Source organism: Sander vitreus, chromosome 2, assembly GCF_031162955.1.
Source record: "Sander vitreus isolate 19-12246 chromosome 2, sanVit1, whole genome shotgun sequence".
In the NCBI taxonomy this organism is placed as follows: Eukaryota; Metazoa; Chordata; class Actinopteri; order Perciformes; family Percidae; genus Sander; species Sander vitreus.
Window position 1 is genome coordinate 35,328,996 of NC_135856.1, and position 22,645 is coordinate 35,351,640.

The 22,645-nt window shown below is 41.5% G+C and overlaps 1 protein-coding gene across 1 annotated transcript in view; it reads left to right on the plus strand.

Annotated features, from left to right (window-relative positions):
• LOC144528480 (uncharacterized) overlaps window positions 1–22,645 on the plus strand; it is an 85,462-nt gene that overhangs the window by 14,843 nt on the left and 47,974 nt on the right. Inside the window, exons 2-5 of the mRNA XM_078267085.1 lie at window positions 2,355–4,013; window positions 4,101–4,517; window positions 6,733–6,964; window positions 18,691–18,909. Of these exons, the coding sequence (XP_078123211.1) occupies window positions 2,820–4,013; window positions 4,101–4,517; window positions 6,733–6,964; window positions 18,691–18,909 (2,062 nt within the window). The 5' untranslated portion in view covers window positions 2,355–2,819. The remainder of the gene's footprint in view (window positions 1–2,354; window positions 4,014–4,100; window positions 4,518–6,732; window positions 6,965–18,690; window positions 18,910–22,645) is intronic.

Genomic DNA, 22,645 nt, shown 5'->3' on the forward strand with positions numbered 1-22,645 from the left:
GAGCTGCTGTCCCTTCTCCTAGGATAACTGCCAGCTTCTTCTCTGGAGTTAACATTGGGAAGTTTGGTACTTTCTTTCTCTGAAGTGTAAATCTCTTAGTAAAACTCCTCACAGTGGAGAATACCAGATATCTGATGCCCACCTGGTAAATTGTCATGTGGGCCTTTTGTCTCAGGTCTGTTTCATAGTTAATGCAATTTTGTGACAGACATACTCTCTGCTTACATAGTACCTGCATACCGACCAGTATCATTATCAGATGTGTACTGCTTATTTTGCGTCACAAAAGAGAAATGCTTGTGTTGAATATACTGTCTGTGTAAACCCTGTAAACCAAACCTGGTGGAACTATAAGGTGATGGGACTGTTTGAAAATGCCTTTGAGTCTGGCTTTCTCTCTGACTTGCCCCAACCCTTGCTTATCCGTTATGGATTAGTTGAGAGGTAGACGGCAGGGATTATGTAGCAGGAAAGTGACTATTTCACAAGACTGTGACTGTTCATACAGAACTTTCTTTGTATGTGGTGTTTGTTTTTTCATCCACACACTGTTTTCAAAATGGGAGCACTAGAAAGTGCTTCGTGAACCACTGTCTTTATTTTCTGAGCTCACTAGATGGCGCTCTCTGTTCAAAGAAAAAGGTTAAAGGAATGGCAATTAAGTGTGTTTTCAACCCTTTGTTGAACAGAGAGTGCCATCTAGTGAGCTCAGAAAATAAAGACAGTGGTTTGCGAAGCTTCATTTGACCATCACTACTAGAAACACTTCTACACTGCCTTAATGTAGCAAAATACTTTTTTTTATTGTTCATGAATTGTGACGTCAACATTTTGTTATTAGGAATTAGTGGCGTGGAACTTCTGTAGCAACTAAGAAGCTTACTCCAATGAAAAGGATGCTGATGCCTTCTGCGTTAGTATTATAGACTGGTTTATATGGAGAGTTTGGTTTGTGACAGCTCATTTTGCCCCTCTAAAACTCATTTGGATAAGAGAAAGATTCAGACATCCTGTTTTCCTGAGCAGTTGAAGGCTTTTAACGGTGTGCCTTCTCTCTGTCTGTCTACCTTGAAGTAAGTGAACTTGTATAGCCCAGGGACCCTGCTGTTATTACCAAGGGGGTAAGCGAGCATCCAGAAAGCTAACAAGCCATCACCTGCCGTTAGCATTCCATTCAATTTTATTTATAGTATCAAATCATAACAAGAGTTATCTCAAGACACTTTGACACACAAGATTGAGTAGGTCTAGACCACACTCACACTTACAAAGAATTCTAGTAATTCCCCCAAGAGCAAGCTAAAGCCATTGACTCCTATTCATTTTGCCGTCACTTTGACAGCGAATAACTTTACATCTGAAACGTTTAAAGACTCTATTTGTCCATTGTTTATTTCTAAAGAAACACGACAATGTATAAAAGGCTCCATTACCTTATATCTCATGTTATGGCCCTGTAGCAGCAGTTTTTGTAAAAATAGGCTAACGATTGTGTCATAACCACGCGACTTTCTCTGATTGCCTTTATATAGCTGCTCCTCTCTTTTTTCTTTGTCCCTGACCCACATACACACACGTGCACATGCATGGGCAGCTGTGTTACATTCAAATAGGTTTCCCCTAAACGTGGGGCTTCTGGTTGTGAAAATAATTGATAAAGGTCAAAATCACCTGACCCGACCCCGGATAAGTGGATGAAGATGGATGGAAGATGGATGGACGGGTCAAAATCTGTTCCACACCAAGTGCATTACTTCCAGAAGGAGTTTGACTTGCTGTGACTGGTTTTCCCACTCATTTTACAAGGGATTCTGAAGGCTGTTAATCAGAAACACCTCAAATAGTTTGTTAAAGTTTGTATCTAATCATTCTTGTAGTTGCAGTCAGTAATGCACCAAAATATATAAATTCTTGATTTTAACCTGCAGAGGGCAGTGTTTCTCAAATCTTTTACCATCAGTGTTTGTTTCAGGAGCTAACAGAGTGTATATAATAAATACTAAAATAATAATTTAATAAGTACATTAAGTGTTTTATTAACAATTAGCAAGTGTGATGTTTTTCAGGTTTTCAGCTGCTTGTTTAATGTGAACACAATAAATAATCTTTGTAAAGTATATTATTATTATTATTAGTATATTATATTATTATACTTTACAAGGATGATTAATAGTATAGTATAATAACACTAAGTTTTTTTTTTTCAGTGTTGTTGTTTATGATGCTTGAGAGGATGAAGGCTAATTATCCCCAAATGAGATATAATTCCATGAATTTAATTGATACAGTTACGCTGTTTTGTCAAAACTACAAGTTGAAACATTTAATTTTCCTTTCTTCTTGCTGTTTTTCAGATGTTTTCAACAGCAGACTCTCAAAATGTGAACATGCGAGGATCAGGGCCCATAAATGAATACCTTTCTAAATGACAGTTCTACATTGACAAAGACACAATGACTTACAGCCCTTTTGGAAATACTGCAGAATTTTTGCACAGTGTTCAAAATGTATAAGGGGATGGATTGCAACTCAGACACATACTAAATATATGATCAAAACATAGGTAAAGAAATTCAGAGGAAAAGAAAAACTGCCCCACAGAGGATGGATTGGACATTCTATCAAATGTCAAAATAGAGAGTATAAAGCGGTATAAAGAGGATTAAAGCTAAATAGCTGTAAAGAGCACTGCCCATAACATTCCATAACCAGCAAGAACAACAACAGAAAGCCAATGGGCAAATAAAACAAAAAATTATGGATCAGAAGAAAGTTACAACATTGTAACAAGTGACTGAACCTCTGCCTTCCTGGCCAAGATGAGTGTTTCTAAGCCCAGTGAGGGTTTCCTTCTCAGGGGAGAAAATGGATCCAGCATGAGGCTCTCTCTTCACAGAGCAGGAGACCACAATGGGAATGCTTTACCTATTGCCTCTTCCTCCTCCTCTTCCTGCTCTTCCTCCTGTCTGGGGGAGTCATCTCCTGAGTCACTGCGGAGTCTGAGCAGCCTCAGTGGGGGCAGGACTGACAGCCCACTGGATTATGACATGTTTGAGGTAACCCTGATGGCGACAGAGATGACCAAAACAGACAAAATGACAGATCTTGTAATTTCAAAATGTGTGCCAGAGAAGGAAGGTAAACCAGATGACAATGATGATGTCCCTGTGGGAAAGATACAAACAGCAACAGAGCTATCAGAATCCAACGACAACTCTGAGTCTGTTTATCTGGACGCAAACAGCTATGAATACCACCAAGACACCTGGGACGACAATGACAAACTGACTCTGGCCCTGTCCCAGGTGACAAACAGCAGTAGCCATTACAATAATGATGAACTCAGCAGTGGAAGCAGTAATGGGCGAAGGCATGGCTCCTCAACTCCAGACTCAGACGTAACGGAAATCCCTGCTGATCATGATGATGATGAAGAGGAGACTTTGTTTCTGTCTGTGAGCTCTGATATGGGTGTGAGGAGAAGAAGCATGACCCTCACAAGCTCAACTAGTCAACTCAGCGACACCCTGATGAACCCAGGTGGCTCTGCTGCGACAACAGAGGGGGCGTTGGCTGTGGGTGGAGCTGATGATGAGAGCTCAGAGCTGGTGGTAGAAGGGTTTGGAGTTCCCTGTCCCCTTGGTCTACCTGTGGAAAGCCAGACAGAGCCTCCTGCTTCTGAGGACCTTTGTGAAACCACCCAGATATTGTCTTCATCTCTCTCTTTTCCCAATCTAGATAAGGATCCTAATGAAGTCCTATCTCCTCCACCTGAGGAAGCTGAAAGATGTGCAGTTAGCCCCAAGCCCTCCCGACCTACCACCAGTCGGCCAGCCAGAGCAGCAAAAACCAAACCAACCATTGCTGCTTCAACTGCTCCAAAGACAGCTGTGTTCACAGCCATCAGACCTCCCAGTGTGGAAATAAAAAGAGTTTCCAAACTGGATCTAAAAGATGTTGAGGCTAAAGTTGGATCACGGTCCACCCTGTCTTTACCTAAAACACCCAACCAGGTACTGTAGTTCTACCAAAAAGCTTACATGTATCATGTATTGTACAGCTGTCTTCTGTCTTACATTTGTAATTTCTCTTCTACTCAGCAGAACAAATCTGTGCCAGCCAATGGAAGGAGAGTTGTTACTAGGAAGGAGGAAGCACAGACTGGGGATGGGGGTAAAAAGCAAAGGTCATCTGCAGATCCAGTCAAAGTGGCTGTGGTGCGGAAATCCATTAGAGTAAAGTTCAGTCACCTCAAAACCAACCACAATGGCTCTGCTCAGCCAGAGAGGAAGAGTTTGGCCGTCAGTCAAACTCTCTCTACTTCAACCAGCTCTCTGGGGTCTGAGTTGGTTGAGGAAGGACCCCTGGACACTACCAAGAAAGCTGTCCAGGAAGTGCCTGATAAACATGAAACTGGAGGTGTGGAGACTAAACATCCAAGTGAAGATGCTCACAGAGGTATTGAAAAGGCTTTAAAGATGGAGGCTGCTGTGGAAAAACCAAGGAATCCTAGCAGGGTGAGTACTATAAGCATGTTAGCCGCCAGCCAAGAGCCAATTCATATGATTGGCTGTTCAGCTTGAAAACGAGAGAAACAAACAAACTGTGAGAGGCACACACACACAGGCTCCATTCATTTTTCATCTCATCTGATCAATCCAATACACATAAGAGCTGTCAAAACTGGTCAAAAATTAGGCTTGAATGTTCCTTCTAAAAACACACAGGTTCGAACTATTGGAATAACTACAGTATTTTTGCACATTATGTCCATAAGATGGCATACGTAAAACAAAATATAAATAACTAACGTTACTTGTGTAGGTATATTTATTCTAACAATAACATGTCTTTTAAAAGATCTCTACATACCTAACATTACACATTACAAAATAAACTAACGTTAATGAACTAATATCCTATACCATGATATTTAATATAAAGACCGTAATTGACCTCTCTCTCTCTGCACCGCTAAACAATTAGCCCTCTAGCAAGCAAGCTAGCTAGCTTACCAGCCTCTAAATTATGTAACAACTTAATGTTTAATTCACATGCTCTTGTCACATAGTAGGGCTGCGTGCTGCAGCCCCACTATAGTCCAGAACTAAGTCCACGATCAAATTAAAATCGCCCTGAATAGTTATTTTTTTTTATATGAGCACAGGTTGTTACAAATCTCTTCAGAGTTTTATTTTTAAGATCTGGCTTTGCAGCTAAATGTAATATTGCAGTCATAGTATGTGGTCAAGCATAATATATTGGAGTTTTACATTGTCATTAACATTTGCACTCAGAGTAAGATGCAGTTATGTAAAATATAATTCAAGACTGTAAAATTAACTAAATAAAATTACTTTTTGTCAAGAGAAAGTGAGCTTTAGCTGTCTAATCCCCTGATTGTGTTGTTGTTGTTGTTTAGCATACTGTACCTACACAGGAGAAACAAAGTCACAGTAGTTTAAAGTGTGCCCTATGTTTCAAATTAGGGAGTGGTATGTTTGCAGTATGTAAGCTCTGTCCCTGGTATGTGTTTTTAAAGATCCAGTGAGCCAGTGACAGGTTTAAAACCTGCCCCAGCGTATTCTATCATAGGTAGCCTCAGGGTTGTATCAGCAAAGGGTGTTTAAAACAGCCAATTGTCCTACAGACACGTGTACCTATAAATGTGTAATAGAAACAAATATGTGTAAAAAAGGTGCAGATGACAAGCTGTGTTTGCTGGGTATCAGTTTACTTATTCCATCCTTGACAATATTCCCATCCATAGAGTTCAGATGTCTAAATTATTCAATTACTATAACTTTAACATTATTATAGTTTAATACTTTGTTTTATTGATATTCGGAGAAATGTTGTTGCACATGTGCAGAAACATTCACTATGCATCCATCCATGTATTACCCAACAGAGCATCAGTTAGGCCCAGTCCAGCTGCCAGCTAGCATGTCAACACATGATTTAGTGTGTATGGGTATGCTACAGTAATCCTTGGGCTCAGCCTCTTGGCTCAGCTGAAAAGTCGAGGAGGCTATAGCCTAGAAGGACACTCTGAAGTGTTTCATCTCCTTTGAATAAGCTCTGCTCTGCAATTTTGGGTAGGGAGGTAAAGGTGACAGGGCAAAGTTTTTTGAATGTAAGCACATCAGAGATTTTATCTGAGAATTCCTTGACCAAAGTTGACACAAGAATGGATTTGTGAACATTCACTAACTTCAACACTTTCCAAAGTCCCTGACTGCACTGTTAGCACAAATAAGTAACAAATAAATACAACTGTTTCTATACACTGTGTCTTTCCTTTCAAAAGTCTGAGACAAATGCCAGACGCTCATCTACAAACTCACTCCATGTGTGCTGGTGTTTATAGAGTCAGAGGGGGAGGAACACAGAGGGAAGGGGTGGGGGTAAGACAGACGGAGAGAAAAAAATTGGCCTGGTCAGAGCTGGGATTCTCAAGAGGAATGTACAACACAATACCAACTTTTTTACCCCTCTTGTGGTTGCAGCACACTCCCAGTTTTCCCTCCGACCTCTGTTTCCTGCTCTCTCTTTTCCTCCTCCCCCTCTGTCTTAACACACTCTCTCCCTCACTCCTCCCCTCTGTTCCTTCACTGCTTCCACATTTCTGACTCTGAGCGGGGAATGGCTAACACCATGGTCTCGGTGCGCAACTCGGAGCTGGGGCCCCTCAACTGGGACGCTGTCGCTAAACGTAATCTGTTTCTACAGAAAGTCTCCTCCAAGCTGGGGCCCAGTGCCAGGCAGCAGGGGAGAGGCACCAGAGTGGATAAGGGCCCCTCAGGACCAGCCCCACCCCCAGGGTCAGTGACAGGGACTGGACCTCCAGGACATGGGAGCCCTGGGCCCAGGCAAACCCAGAGTGATGGCTTCACATTGGGAGAGGGTGAACAGAGCACTGGGGGTGGATCTCCAACAAGGCAAAGCCAAAGTCAGAGCCAGGGTAAGTCAACGTGGTTTCTGTATGTATGTGGATCCAAACAATTTCAGTACAGACCCATTTACTTTATGAAACCTGAAATGTAAACAAACACACAGCAGAACACTGCACATGGGTTGTATGTCTGCTCTGCTTGAAAACATGCTTCTCAGCTGTCTGTCAGGCAAATACACTTAGTGTTTGTGTGTGTGTCGTCTGCAGCAGACTCAGGAAATAAACAGGCTGACAATGCAGAGCTGCGAGTTAAAATGCCTTCCACATACCACTACAACACTCACTCACAGACACACTTTTTCAGGCCTTACAGTGTGACATACAGTAAGCAAATGCTTTCATTATTATTTTTTCCTTTCTCCTCTTTCTTTTTTCAGGCTGGCATTTTCTTTCCTGTGTGTTGCTCTGTGCATGTCTTCTGTGTGTGTATTTTCCGTACAAAGTCATTTTGTGTTTAATGGTGAAATGGAGAGGGCTGTCAGTCACAGTGTGTGTGTGTGTGTGTGTGTGTGTGTGTGTGTGTGTGTGTGTGTGTGTGTGTGTGTGTGTGTGTGTGTGTGTGTGTGTGTGTGTGTAAATAATGCTGGTGTTGATGAGACACTCCTAACCCAGACTGATCTCATGAAGTGGCGTATGTATGACACGCCGATTCGTATGCCATTATTGGCGTGTTATCAAGACGCATACTCGCTTTTAAGCGTGTTTATCAATGTCGTTTGGCCTCCAGTGACTCCATTGACCTTGCGATTGAGTGTGAATTGATGCTGTAGCGAGTAGTATGAAAGGGAGAAAATCCGCATAGGAGGTTGGTCGGGATGGAGGATAGGTAAAACACAGGACTTCCACCCAGGAGACCGCGGATCGTGTCCCGCATGTGACGTTTCGTTTGTGTCCCGCGTGTGATGTTTTCTTTCCACGTTTGTTCTTTTCCTAAACCCAACCCCGTTCTTCTTTTCCTAAACCCAACCGGTTCTTCTTTTCATAAACCCAACCCACGTGTCACGTTTCCTAAACCCAACCCTGTTCTTCTTTTCCTAATCCCAACCGGTTCTTCTTTTCCTAAACCCAACCTGCGTGTGACGTTTCCGAAACCAAACCGTAGCCTCGCGATAACATGTAGCCTCGCGATAACACGCAGCCTCGCGATAACACGCCACGTGGCTTTAGAAAGTGGCGTGTATGTTTACGCTGTGACCTTGCAGACTGCCGTCTGTCTGTCTACGCTGTATACAGCTGTATACAGGTGAAACGCTGTATACAGCGTAGACTTACACGCGATAGCTCAAAATGCGTACAGATAACACACCAGTTGGCTTTAGGAAAGTGACGGTTGTATGTTTACACAAAGTCATGTTGTCATGTTGCCTAACCTAACCTAAACATGGTGTCCCCTGTCTGGTGCCCAGTGCCCTGTAATTCCACTGAGTGTATGTGTGCTTGTGTGTAACTTGTTTTCCATAATCACTGAGGTTCATTGTGTCATGTAGATAGCAGAAACTGTGAAATGAAATGTGTGTGTGTGTGTGTGTGTGTGTGTGTGTGTGTGTGTGTGTGTGTGTGTGTGTGTGTGTGTGTAAAACCAGATCTCTCTCCTTATAAAGATCACATTCTGACGGACAAAAGCTTTCTGTCCTCTTTGCTGATGCACAGGAACAAACGGATGCCTCTTGACCTTACACTGAGATTGCCATCAATGGATTCCTTTTAGTGTGTGTGTGTGTGTGTGTGTGTGTGTGTGTGTGTGTGTGTGTGTGTGTGTGTGTGTGCGCACGCACACGTGTGCGTGCATGCGCACATTGGGCCATTTTAAATTTGGTCGTGACGTGATTACTTCATTACATATGTTTTCCATTACAGGTTTAGCCAACTGTATTCATGAGCTCAGTGTTTTTATCTGTACTTAGATGTGATAGGCTTCTGTAAACAATTAAATCTGCTTATAAGATGAAAGAATTTCACCTAAATGAGGGTAAACTGACAGGTCAGGTCAGGTCTTGCTTTAGTGCAACAGTTTTTAGTAGATTGTCTCCTTAGTTCACTATGTGTTACGTGAACTGCTCATCATGCATATGCACATCTCACCACTTAAGCTGCATTTCAATAGTGGTTCAACATGCCCTCCTTCACTTCCCCTCAGCCCTTGATATTACGTAACAGCATGTGTCGCATGGAGGCCACTTGGAGAGCTGAGTGATAGTGGGCGGGGCAAGAGCGGGGAATTAAAATGGAACGCACCTGCCCTGGTTCACCTTCAGCCCAAACTATACAGATCGACCGCCAGTTGCAGGGTTAGCTGCTTCAAGTGTGTTTTATTTTATATTTATATTATTTACCATTAATTATGGCATTCTATATTTTTATGTTTGTTCTATGTCTGCTTATGTCATGCAATTTCCTAATGAAGCATGTCTTGTATGAAAGGCGCTATACAAATATTTAAGAAAAAGTACACAAGTACAACTATCTAGTAAATAAAAGTAAATTAAAGTATAAAGTAAATATTAACTAACATTAGTTATCTGTCTTGTCAGTAAAATATGAAGTTGGAGGTTTTCTTAAAAAAATATCTACTATCTACTAAAAAGTCGAATTCTATTCAAATTATTCATCTTGTCCTTCTTTGGTGGTCAGCAACAGGAGTTTTACCGGTTGTACATTACTGCCATCAAATGGTCTCTGCTGCCACCTAACCATGGATGTATTTTTTTGCACCAAATGCATAACTGCAAAGCATTGTGGGTGATATCCACCTCTGGATTGACCATCGTGCTCACTCGCTCACCTGAGGGTTGATCTCACCAAATTCACTTCAGTTTTTCAGGCAAATGGAATCTCTGACTTCCCGAGGACAAGTGCTGAGGGGACGTGAACAAGGGAATGTTGAACTATTGAAACGCAGTTTTAGAAGTTGAATGTATCCAGGGGAAACATGGACGTTGCAACATATGGTTGTCTTTCCTGTTTGCTTTGCAAGTGTGGATTTGGTTATGTCACTCAACCATTAATGCTAATGCCCAACACTCCTATAACATTATCCTTGTAGATAGCATAGGGCTTAGAGCAGACACAATTATTAAGAAGGATTTAGGCCTGAGGAAGACATCTGAATAAGTTGGTTGCATTTGCTGCAATTCGTTTTTAAACCAAGAATAATGATCCACTGACGGTAAAGCTTTGTTTATTCTCGGGCAAGACACCGTGGCCTCCAGAGATTGCGCTTGTGCTGCGAGCATGCACAGAGACGTTTATGCTTAAGGCATTGATCATTGCAGTATTCTCCGAAACGCCAGGGGGCATATCTACGGGGCATATAAACAAAATAATCTGTGAATAAGCAAGAAGTAGTAAAGAAGAAGTAGAGAGTGGAAATAAAGGAAGGCAGGCTGCCTGGCAACATTCGTAAACACATACATGTTAAACACCGCCATACTGCCAAACATTGCATTTATGTATTCTAATTATCAAAGTTACTGTTGCTTACTTCCAAGGCAAAATTATTGTCTGTTACTGTTTGTCTTCCATGAGGTCTTTTAACTTTAACAAATTGATCTCTCATGTTTTCCCACACCCTCCAGCAAAATGCCTCTCCTTTTCCCAGAATGGTGTTTCTCTCTTACCACAAGCCATTTGACTCGTAGCGCGCGGCGAGTTACAAAAATTCCGAGTAGAACTTAAGTGTCCTTGCAGTTGAGAGCAGGAGCTCACCATCTTATTAGTGCCTTCATGTGCTTGTAGGAGGCTGAGACAACTGCCATCTGAGTCAGATGTTGAAATACATTTACAGACTGTGATATTGGTTTCTGACTTCTAAAGAATATGTCATTTATTTACTGTATTAAATCAAAAAATTACCACAATAAGTATTTTCTCCTTTGAAATTTCCATTCCGTGGTGGAATGTCTGTTTGTGTTTTGGCCTGTGTGTTGGTATCAACTGCCTATTTTGATAGCCAGGCCGGGTTGCCAGATATACCTGTAAAAACGCAAACCCAGCGCGCTACAGCCATGGAAGAAACAAACAATCGAATGGGATCAATGGAGATAGATTATACCCGACCTAAAAAACCTCAGTGTTTCTAAACAGTTGCATGACCAGAGCTTAGAGCCTAAAAGGACAGAGACTTCGCTAAATTCCTCCTGAACAGGTAAGCATTAAGCTTCAGGCTATCACGGCTACTAGGGATGGGCATTTTCAGTCATTTCAACATTTGTGTAAGCACATTGAATTATATAGAGTAGCCTACTCCAGTTAGTTACTCGCAAAAACAACTGAGACATAGACAGTGAAGTGATCCCGACTGGTCCTGGCTAACGCCACCATGCTAACATGCAATAATTGCTAACGTTACCGGAGGACCAGACAAGCGGACCACGGCTGTTTACAACCACCTTGACAGACCTATGACAGAAACCACAAGTTTGACTTCCTCATAATGGAAATATGCAATTAAACTTTGGCAAAACAACCGTGTAGCCTGTTCAGCAGCCGTAGACAACCAACGGTGAATAATTTTAAGCCAAGAAAGTGTGTCTGTCAGTCGGGTAGAGAGGACCCTGAGTTTGCAGAGGAGCAGTTAACCATAGTCCTCATAAATCAAAGTTTAGAACGCCAACACAAAGAAAGAGGAAGGTGACGGACATCCGGCCGAAATGAGGGACATCCAGCGGAATTTCTGGTGGCACCTGAACAATCCCGGAAATTAGACGTCGTTGATACATACTAGCTCTTACCTAACATTGATTTGAGGTAACAAATTCCAGCTGCTTTTCTCTGGCTGGCTTTTCATCTGAACTGAAACCAAATGAAGCCAGATGTTTCCTGCTGGCTTCAGTCCCAGTACAAGTTTTACTGCTGCTCTACCTTCACCAACAGAGACTGTTTGTGTGTGTGTTTAATGTATGTGTGTGTGTGTGTGTGTGTGTGTGTGTGTGTGTGTGTGTGTGTGCGTGTGTGTGTGTGTGTGTGTGTGTGTGTGTGTGTGTGTGTGTGGGGGGGGGGTGCGTGTGTGTGTAATTGGTGAACACATGTAAACTTTTTTCCCTCTCTTTATAACAAGCCTTTTTTCTTTGTGTCTCTCTCTCCTCTTTTGCCAGACAGAATTTATGTTTGTAGAAAGTTGGTGAAAGTTAATGATCTCTGTGGATAAACGAGATTCTTGCTTTAGGTTGTTGCAGTGTATAATAGGGTACAGCACAGCAGCAGCAAGAAGATCAAATAAAAAAGAGCAAATTGTAAACATGTTGTAAACATACAAAACCAACAGTATTAAGCATGAATGTATAACATGAAATTAATTTACAGCGGGGAAAATAAGTATTGAACGCGTCCAGTTTTCCCAGTAAATATATTTCCGATGGGACTATTGGAATGAAATTCAAAGAAATCAAAACATGTATGTCCATGACAAAAGTTATGTGTAATAAAGTGGAATGATAATGGGAATAAATATTGAACACATGAAGAAAAAGGGATGTAAAAATGCATGGGAAGCCAATAAATCATCTGAAATCTGTCAGTATTTAGGAAGCAATCCTGCCGCCTTATTAGTGCAAGTTAATATCAGCTGGATTAGTCCTAATTGATGGCCTATAAAAGGTTTCTCATTACCAAGCTGTCACTCAAGAAGCATTTCATGATGGGTAAAAGCAAAGAGCTGTCCCAGTATCTTCGCAAGCTTATTGTAGAAAAACATACGGATGGCATTGGTTACAGACAAATATCTAAACTTCTGAAAGTTCCAGTGCGTGCTGTTGGGGCCATTATCCGGAAGTGGAAAGAACATCGAGCCCTAAGGGATCATCCACGATACGGTACCGTACGAAACGGCACCTCTGATTAATATTTAGATAATTTGATAACGGTTTAATTTAGCCACTTACCGATTTTTCCTGCTAAAAGCTAAGTTAGCCATCACGGGGGTGTCTTTGTAGCCGTTACAGAAGGTTTTCTATCCAGCCTGGAAGTTGTGCCTCTTTTCGGAGTTGTTCAGCAATAAATCCAAACGCTTCTATCCAAGATTTAGCCACTTGATGTCCATAATTGATCAATTTTCCATCATTTTTGCCGCTAGCTCGATGCTAGCTGCCATTTTGAATATCCCATGATGCTTTGCGAGATTGTGTTGACGTCTTTCAACCAATGGGAAGGCAGGTCCGTCATACAAAGAGTTTATGGAGTGGAAAGATGGTGTCAGTACCCGATCCGTAACGCCTGTTAGATCCGTTCTGCACATGCGCACGATTCAGCGCATGCGCAGAAACTCAACGTGTTTTACGACACTGCCTGATCAGTTCTACACTTGCGCGAACACCGGCAAACTTAACAGCTCTATGCACGCATTGGCGTAAGGATGTTTGGACATTTCTGGTTACCAGAAGAAAACATTAGACAGTGACAGTAGACCGTTATGATGGCAGAGATGAAGTTTAGGTGTTTGCTGGAGTTGCTAAAGTATCTGTTAATGATAGACAGAGGGTCGTCCGGCCATCCAGTACAACACCATATAGCAAATTAAATAAAGGCTTCAAATTTTACGTTTCATCATTTCTTTGCAACTTTGAAGGTAATTTGCTAACGCTAGCTAGCCTGAGCTAGAAGCCTTGCTTTGGTGTTTTAAGTCATGACTCTGTCCTGCTTCAGGTTAATCACTTCATGTGTTTGTACTTCGATGAAAGTATCAGGTAAAAACAGGAAAAATGAGATCTCTGTGAGAGACCAGCAAACTCCTAGCAAACTATTATGTAGCTCAATGCTGGACATTTCACCCCAAATTCTGGTCACTTTACTGTATTTGTATTTGTTTAGTATTTGGTTTAGAAGCCTTTATTGGTGATTTTTTACGGTACAAAGTCCTGCTACATACGTACATATATAGCTAGCTATATATGCTCCGCTATGTCGCGTTAGCATGTAGCTACAATAGTTAGCTATGAGTATGCTAACGTTAGATTAGTGGAACGAAGCAGCACTTTCTAACGTCAAAAATCGCAGATAAAGGCTTCTGAACCAAACACTACACAATCGGACATGTTTCAGCAGGAATGTGACCCGGAATTGGGGAGAATTCAACAACATTGCCAGCTAAGATGACATGTTTACTGCCGTTAGCATGTAGCTATTATAGTGGTATACAGCAGTGGTGGCTGTCTTCAAAAGGACACTTATGTACGTTTACACTTCATCGCATTAATAATAGACAGTCTATGGTTATTAGTCAAGACGAAGTATTAAAAGTAAAAACATTAACATAAACAACACAACAACGACGTCGCTACACGGTTTTGGATCAGTGACAAGTATTGATTGTTTGTAGCTATGACTATTTTATAATAAAGATTTAATAAAAAAGTTGTGATGTTTGGTCGTAAAGTGTTTCAACGCATGCGTGGTACAAATCGCACAGGGACATTGTTAGTTTTCTACTACGTAACTATGCGCATGCGCAGAACGGATCTTACAGGCGTTACGGATCGGGTACTGACGGATGGATCACTTCAGCAAATCCGAGCGAGAACAAAGACTATAGAGTGGCAAGATAGGTCACTCCAGTCTATTACCGTTCTACAGAGAAGAATGTTTTGAAATGTCGCACACATTTGGGCCTTTTTTGAAGAAATGTAAATAGTTTGTCCTTTTACAGGAGTTATAATGTTCATTATGTTTTTTTTTTAAATGGCACTACACATCACCCTAAAAACACCATACCAACAGTGAAGTTTGGAGGTGGGAGCGTCATGGTGTGGGGCTGTTTTTCAGCATCTGGCACTGGCAGACTTCATATAATGATGAATGGAGAAATGTACCGTGACATTCTTGATAAGAATCTGCTGCCATCCACCAGGATGCTGAAGATGGAACGAGGGTGGACATTTCAGCAAGACAATGATCCCAAACACACAGCCAAAGAAAATCTCAATTGGTTTCAGAGAAAGAAAATCAAGCTGTTAGAATGGCCCAGTCAATCACCCGACTTGAATCCAATTGAAACTGAAGATCAGAGTTCGTAGAAGATGCCCTCGGAACCTTCAAAATTTGAAAACAGTTTGTGTGGAAGAATGGGCAAAAATCACAGCTGAGCAATGTGTGCGACTAGTTTCTTCATACAGGAGGGGTCTTGAAGCTGTCAAAGGCTTTTCTACTAAGTATTAAATAAATTTCAGCAAGTGTGTTCAATACATTTTCCCTGTGTCATTTCACTTTATTACAGACAACTTAATTTATGGACTTACTTGTTTTGATATCTTTGTATGTGTGAATTACTTGAGTTGTTACTGACATCTGGTGAAAATGTCATGCCGATAGCCCCATCAGAAATATCTTTACTGAGAAAAATGTTGACGCGTTCAATACTTATTTTCCCCACTGTACAGCACATGCAGGATGCACACATTAACAACAGTAAGGCTATGTTCACACCGCAAGTCTTAATGCTTAATTTGGATTTTTTGCTCCGATTTTTTGTTTGGCTTACCTTTTAAAATGTGGCCTATTTGCAAACACGTGACCACGACCACGCCATGACGGACGGCAGAATCACCGGCAGCACAAGCTAAACAGTGTAGTAGACGAGCAGAAAGTTTCATTAGTTTCAATCAGTTTAAAATACATAACACTAAATAAACTGTAATAATAATACTATCTTTTTCATTATGGCTTCTTCTATTGAACAACAAGTTGTCGTGTCGTTATCGGACGAAGTAGGGCATCTATAGGAGAAGTTGGAGATCGCAGGATTGGCTACCGACCCTTACTTTCTTCCTCCCTCCGTTTTCACGGACCTCATTAAATCACCGAGTCTCTGTCTGTCTCGATCTGTACCACTATGTGGTAAACGGCGTATCCCCATATGCTGGTGCTGATCTCAAAGCTTTTAAAAGTCTGGATGCTTACCAGTTCTTTGTAGCTGGCTGGGTTACAGGTATGCGATGCTACGCTAACGGCAGGGGGGAGGTACCTCATAATGGCAAAGATAAGACATCATCATATCATTTGCATTTTTATTGCGTTTTATAGAAACACAGACAAGAACAACTGTGATCTTCACTAAGCTAAAACGGAAGAGACAACACTCAACCAACTGGCCCGTGTGTGTGTGTGTGTGTGTGTGTGTGTGTGTGTGTGTGTGTGTGTGTGTGTGTGTGTGTGTGTGTGTGAGAAGAGGAGGGTATCATGGCTCTTGGGGGTTTGGAACGTGTGACTCAGGCTCTAAAATGATGAGAGTTTGAGATGTTGTGTTTCACATTTCCTTAACTATAGATCTACAGTCTCTAGTCAATCAGGAAAGACTTTGTTTGCAGATATGCAAAAGATTTATTGTACAAATGCATAATAAAATGTACAGTATTTACAGAGTCTTTGGAGATTAGACTCCATCGTTATAATAAAAAAACATTTAAGGGGTAGAGAAACAGGACATAACCCCCAATGGAGTCAAGACACTGGTGGCGGTGGCGACAATTACAAAAGAACCCCTATTATACTCTTTTTCAGCATCATATTTTTACTTTTTGGGTCTAATAAATGTAAATGTATTTATATAGTGCTTTTCTAGCTGCAGTAGCCTGGCTCCGCCCTCCTACGTACTTAGCTCAATTTTCCCTTCAGTACTCCGTCTGGGTTCGCGGTATATTCTTGGGTTTTCTCTGGCCAAATATTTGGTGGTCCAATCAGCGAACAGAGGGAGTGGCTGAGAACGATGACGTTAGGACGTGAGCGAGAAAGATGCGAGGGAAGCCATTCGGTCCAATTGTGGCAGCAACGCTGCCGAATATCCAGAAGTTAAAGTCCGAGCAAGAACAATCTTTGCTGAGTTTTGTTGGTGGCCATGATGTTGTGGCCCTCCTCCCCACGGGGTTCTGGAAAAGTTAGATTTTCCAGCACGCTCCGTTAGTGGTGAAGGAGTTGGCTAAGGCTAACGCTAGCAATGCTAATGCTAAATATAGCATATAGTTGTCGGTCTCCCCTCTTGTTGCACATGCGCATGACATACGTCACGACCAAACATTAGCGATTGGTTATGGCAGATCCAGAGTGTTCGTTCACGGAAGTTGCCAGGTTGAGAACGCTAAACCCAATGTCACACAAGGTCAATGTTAGCTAGATGTTAGTCTCACATTGCCAGACATTACTCCACAGCGCAGCAGAGTTGCAGGTTATAAAAGCCCATGCTCTAGTGGAGGTCTGTACCCGGCTGACAGTCACCTTTTATTGACTAACCATAACAACAACGATGCTAAAAAGATTGCGATCTTGCGGAGCGCTGTGCCCGACTGAGAGCCACCTTTACTTGGATTAACGTCACTGCAACAGCCGATAACAAGACCGTAACCTCTCATTCGTCTGTACCCAGGGCACAGTCACTGTCTGTCGGCTACAACAGCAGCTGAACAGGGAACAATTTTGGCTGGTGGGAGATTGCTGGTACTACTACTTCCAGACCCGTTATACAGTTTATCTATACACTGTCTTACACCATCTTACTGTCCAACATATAACCTTCAAGCTGCTGTAAGCCACAATAACATAACGTTACATGTTACATTGCAAAACAACCTGTAGAGAACACTGTGTCCCATGATATAAAGTAATGAAGCTCAACACTTACCTGTTTAGGAGGAAATTAGTCAACTCAGTGTCCTTTTAGGCTCTAACCTCCATCTTTTAAATGCATCTCCAATATTTGTCCGTGTTTTAACTCGTCTCTAGATGCAACCTTTTAGAAAGATGGCGTTTTTTGTTTTTTTTAGGGCGGGTAGAATGAATCTATCTCTGTTGATCCCGTTCGGTTGTTTGCTGCTTCCATAGCTTTAGGCCTACTACAGGTTTGCGTTTTTACAGGTATTTCTGGCAACCTGGCCCGGCTGTCAAACTAGGCAGTTGATACCAACACACAGGCCATAACACAAACAGACATTCCATCCCGGAACGGAAATTTCGAAGGAGAAAATACTGGCTTTAGCATTGTTGTCAGAAAACATAGTAGTTTAACTTAGCATGTTTCCTTAATATCTGATGATGCAGATATTAATATCTGATTACATACAGTAAATATATTACATATTGTTTGTGGGAGAGAAACCTTTTGGATTGAAATGTGTTTTTTTGTACATTATACATTTATTTCACACACAAGAAATAATAAGTCCAAAAAGGCTAACTTTAGTTCAATGATCAGAACGTAAAACGTCGTCCTATCGACATTTCGATAGAAACAATATAGAAAAGAAACATATATACGATAGACATTTTTATATTGCATATTTATATATGTACATATTGTCATATTGCCCAACCCTTTTTTGACATAACCACCACGTTTGTAAGAACAGGTTAAGACATGCTCGACTTAGTTTCGCAGAGCCCTGAAGGCCCACCCCAAATTGGACACGTCTTTGGGTCCCCAGCAATACACCTCCAAGTGTGAAGTAGATCTGATATATATTTCTTGCTTTAGAGTAAGATGATTGGTATGTCATTCGTAATTAAAGGTTTGGCTTTACTAGAATTGACCTAATTTCAAAGCCTTGGGTCTGCATTTAAAAAACTGCGGCTTTTCATTCACTGTTCAGCTGGTTTCTACTGGCTTTTCTCATACACATATGTAATACACACACATAATTATGTTCCCAGTTAGTTTCAAAATTCATCAGAAAGACCAAATATTTTAAGTCAATTTCTGTATTGTGTGTGTAATGATGAATAGAGCTAATATATGGCCTTCTGTATTACTCTCCCAGGTATCCCCAAACCTCACACCAATGCAGAGCGAGCATCCGTTCTGGCTGTTCCAGATCCCGCAACGTCCAACTCCAAACCAACAGCTAATCAGCAGCCAGCATCGGGGGTGGTCAAACGAGCTGCCACACCCGCCGCATCAAAACTTCCTGTGAAAGGATTACCCACAAGCCTCAGTTCTTCAGCACTAGGATCTGAGATCAATGGAGCCATAAGCAAAGGTGAGGTGGGGGGGTGTACATATTAGCTGAGCTCTCTTCTTTTCTCTCGCTCACATACAACTTAACATTCTTCTCTTTTCACTGTTGGTGTTCTCCAGCACACACACACACACACACACACACACACACACACACACACATGCAGAGTCTGTCTCCATCGTGTACACACAGTGTGTCATGTAAAATCAGCTGCTTAATGAAGATCCTAATGAAGATCCACTGTGTTTTGATATAACATTTCATTTTTAGTGGGAGAGAGAGAGTTAGTGTGTGCACAGCAATATCCCCCCTTTTCTCTAGAGGTCAAGGAGCACAGTTGGTCAGGACTGAGAATACAGACGGTGTGTGTGTGCGTGCGTGCGTGCGTGCATGTGTGTGTGTGTGTGTCTACAGCGCCATTCTTTAAAGGACAAATCCTCCCTAAAACACACATCTCTGCAATGTATGCCTCTACCCCTCTTATTGTTTTAAACAGTTTGCTTAATGCTGCCGATTCAAAGCCACGAGTAGATGATGTTTGGCTAGTTACTGTGTCCAGCAGCAGCTGCAGAGGAACTTGATACCAAGAAAATGTTCACACCAGGTTTTAGTGTCAGTCCCTCAGAATAAAAAATGTGTGTGTTTGTAGAACCACCACTTTTAATGACATTTACCTTCAACTTGTATTGTTCCCTGGAGGAAATGTGTCTTGCATCTAGGTGAAACCTAAAACTCGCACTAAACACACACACTATAAACCTAAGATACATAAAACATAAATAAATTCATAAACATGTCGTGAAAATGCATAAAACAAAACACACAAGCTCACAGTGAACCTCAAGTGACTGCTTTACATAAAACCTGGAGTACATCCACCCATCATCACCTAACCCATTGCTTAATAGTTTTCTATCCTGAATGTTTAACAGTTTGGTGGAATGAGAGATAAAAAACATTATGTTTTAACCTGTTAAACTCTGAATCCGGGCGCCTGGGTAGCTCATCTGGTAGAGCAGGCGCCCACATATAGTAGGCCTGGCAAACTCGATTCCTTTTAAGGATTCGGGTTATTCTGAGTCACTCACTTAACAGATTCGGGTTGTGCGAGTCACTTGAGTCAGTATTGCTAAATCGTCAAGGAAACTCAGTCCTAGCGAGCTTGCAATGTTTTGGACTGTCTGCTCGACTTAATTGCATTTTAATATACTACATTTATACACCAAACCTACAGTATGCTTATGCTACGTGCAGAACATTGTATGTTATTTCTAGTGCTGTCAGTTAAACGCGTTATTAACGGCGTCAATTTTTTTATCGCAAGATTAACGTTCTTTTTGGCATAGCAAACTTTGTAGTTTTTTTCACATACTGTTGCAACAACTAGTAACGTTAGAAAAACTACAATACCACACCGGATCTAGCTAGACTGGAAACAAAACAACAGGTTTGGGCTTGCGAGCGGCCAAAGATGGTAGGCTAATGTTACGTTTTGAGTGGATGGCGAGCGCGAGACGCCGAAATAGATGCCAATAAGATTCTGAATGGAAAGTTTACTTTGTTTATTTAAACTGATCTGTGTGTTTTGTCGTTCTCTCGCTGAACTGAGCTATCATCGCAGCACATCCAGTCTGAAATACCACTTGATGGCCAAGCACACAGCTGATGCGAATTCTCTGCCCCCTCGACAAAGCCAGGCAACAAGAGCACAAAGCAAGCCGATCCACTTTTCCATGTTGATAAGAGCATTAAAATGAGAAAAAAATAATTGGACAAAAAGAAATCTGGGGACATTTAGAATAGATAAAAATGTGTGATTAATTGCGAGTTAACTATGAAATTAATGCGATTAATCGCGATTAAATATTTTTATGGTTTGACAGCACTAGTTATTTCAGAAGTGAAAGAATGGCTTTTGTTGTGGATTCGCTTTTCACCCTGACTCGAGGAGAGACTTCACTCGCTCTACACTCATACAACGTAGCCGGCTGATTCGCGCGACTGACTGACTCGAGGACTCAAGAGCTCATGAGTCCCATGGTCTGCGAGCTTGCAATGTTTCCAGCTCTGAGTCTGCGGGAAGTTCCTATAACCTGTCTCGGACTGTCTCTGCTCACTCAGTCGCTTGAGTTGACTTGTGGAGTTGTTGTTGCCTATGAAATTGTATATTATAAAGATTTTGGCAGCTAAGGTGGCTAGGACTAGTAGTAGCTAATGTTGCAAGAGGTGTGTGCGTGGCGCTGTTATCATTTTAGATTGAATTGTAGTAGGACTCAACTGATCCGAGTTAATGATACTAGAGACTCGCGACTCATGAGTTAATTTAAAGATCTGAGTGAGGCACGACTCAAACAGGTTTAATATATAGAGGTTTACTCCTCAATGCAGCAGCCGCAGGTTCAACTCCGACCTGCGGCCCTTTGCTGCATGTCGTTCCTCCTCTCTCTACCCTTTCATGTCTTCAGCTGTCCTATAAAGACCTAAACTGCCCAAAAAATAATCTTAAAAAAAAACAAAAAAACTGGGTGGACCCCCTGAGTGGTAAAAGTCCTTCCATACAGTGGATAGAGAAGACACTCTAAAGTGACTCGAGCCATTGAACGTTTTTCAAGCTGGCTGTCAAGTTGGTCTAATTTGCTTGTTCATGGCTGCTCAAACTGCTCAGCTCTGTTGGCTCCAGCAGGAAACTATTTCAAATGTTAAGAGTAGCACAGACATTTTAATGGGAAATTGTAGAAAAAAATTCGCTTTTACTATGATCTCTAAAAAATGATCCCTTCTGCGTTTATCCATCAGAGTTTAGTCACATTCTACTCTTTTTGTCAGTTGTCATGAAAGGGAGACTGTTACCATGGAAACACAACTGTTAGTTCTGAGAATGGAGATGTTTGGCAGGTATTATCTTTTTAGACTTAAGATTAGTCAGTCTTTTGTTTTGTACCACTGTCTAACTTTATCACAGACTAAGACTGACGAAGACTATGCACAGCCACAAGAACAGTTTATGTTTAAGTGAGCCACTGGAGACTCTTCACCTACACAGAAAAAAACAGCTGGATGCAGGCAAAGTCTCTGGGGAAAGATGTACAAACCTGGCAACTTAAGCAACGTTAAGAGAAGTGGCAGGCTTACCAAAAGTGAGTAAAGAAGTACTGAGATTAGTACTTTTAAAGTTCCATGCTTTTCTTTTTAACAAAATACTAATGTAATGTAATTTTACAAATACGTAGTATTTATTCTCTTTCAAAGCATGAAACAGTCACAATATTGGACCCTTACTGGGTTTCTATTTGTCACTGAAATTGGCATTCCTTTGGGGCAGGGATCTCCACATTTTCTCATTCGTCCTCCAGTCTTTGCTGTTTAGAGGCTCTACAAACCCCTACTAAACATCCAATAATTAGGCAGTATTACACTCAAGGGTTTGATTTAACATCATTATTGGCACGACAGTGATGCGGCTAGGACCAGAGTTTAGTCACATTCTTCTCTTTGTGTCAGTTGTCAGGAGAGGGAGACTGTTACCATGGAAACACAACTGTTAGTTCTGTTACAAATAAGTTGTTTAATGCGATGAATAACTTTATATACTAGTTGGAGAGCTTTTGTGTGTTCCACTGTGGTTCCTGAATTATTTCCATGAATACAAATATTTTGAAACTGTTTTTTAATTCAACTCCGTAACGTTGACACAGAGTTATATTTTAAGTGATGAGCCAGGTGTGCTCAAATGGCTCTGGGTGTGGTGTCATGCTGA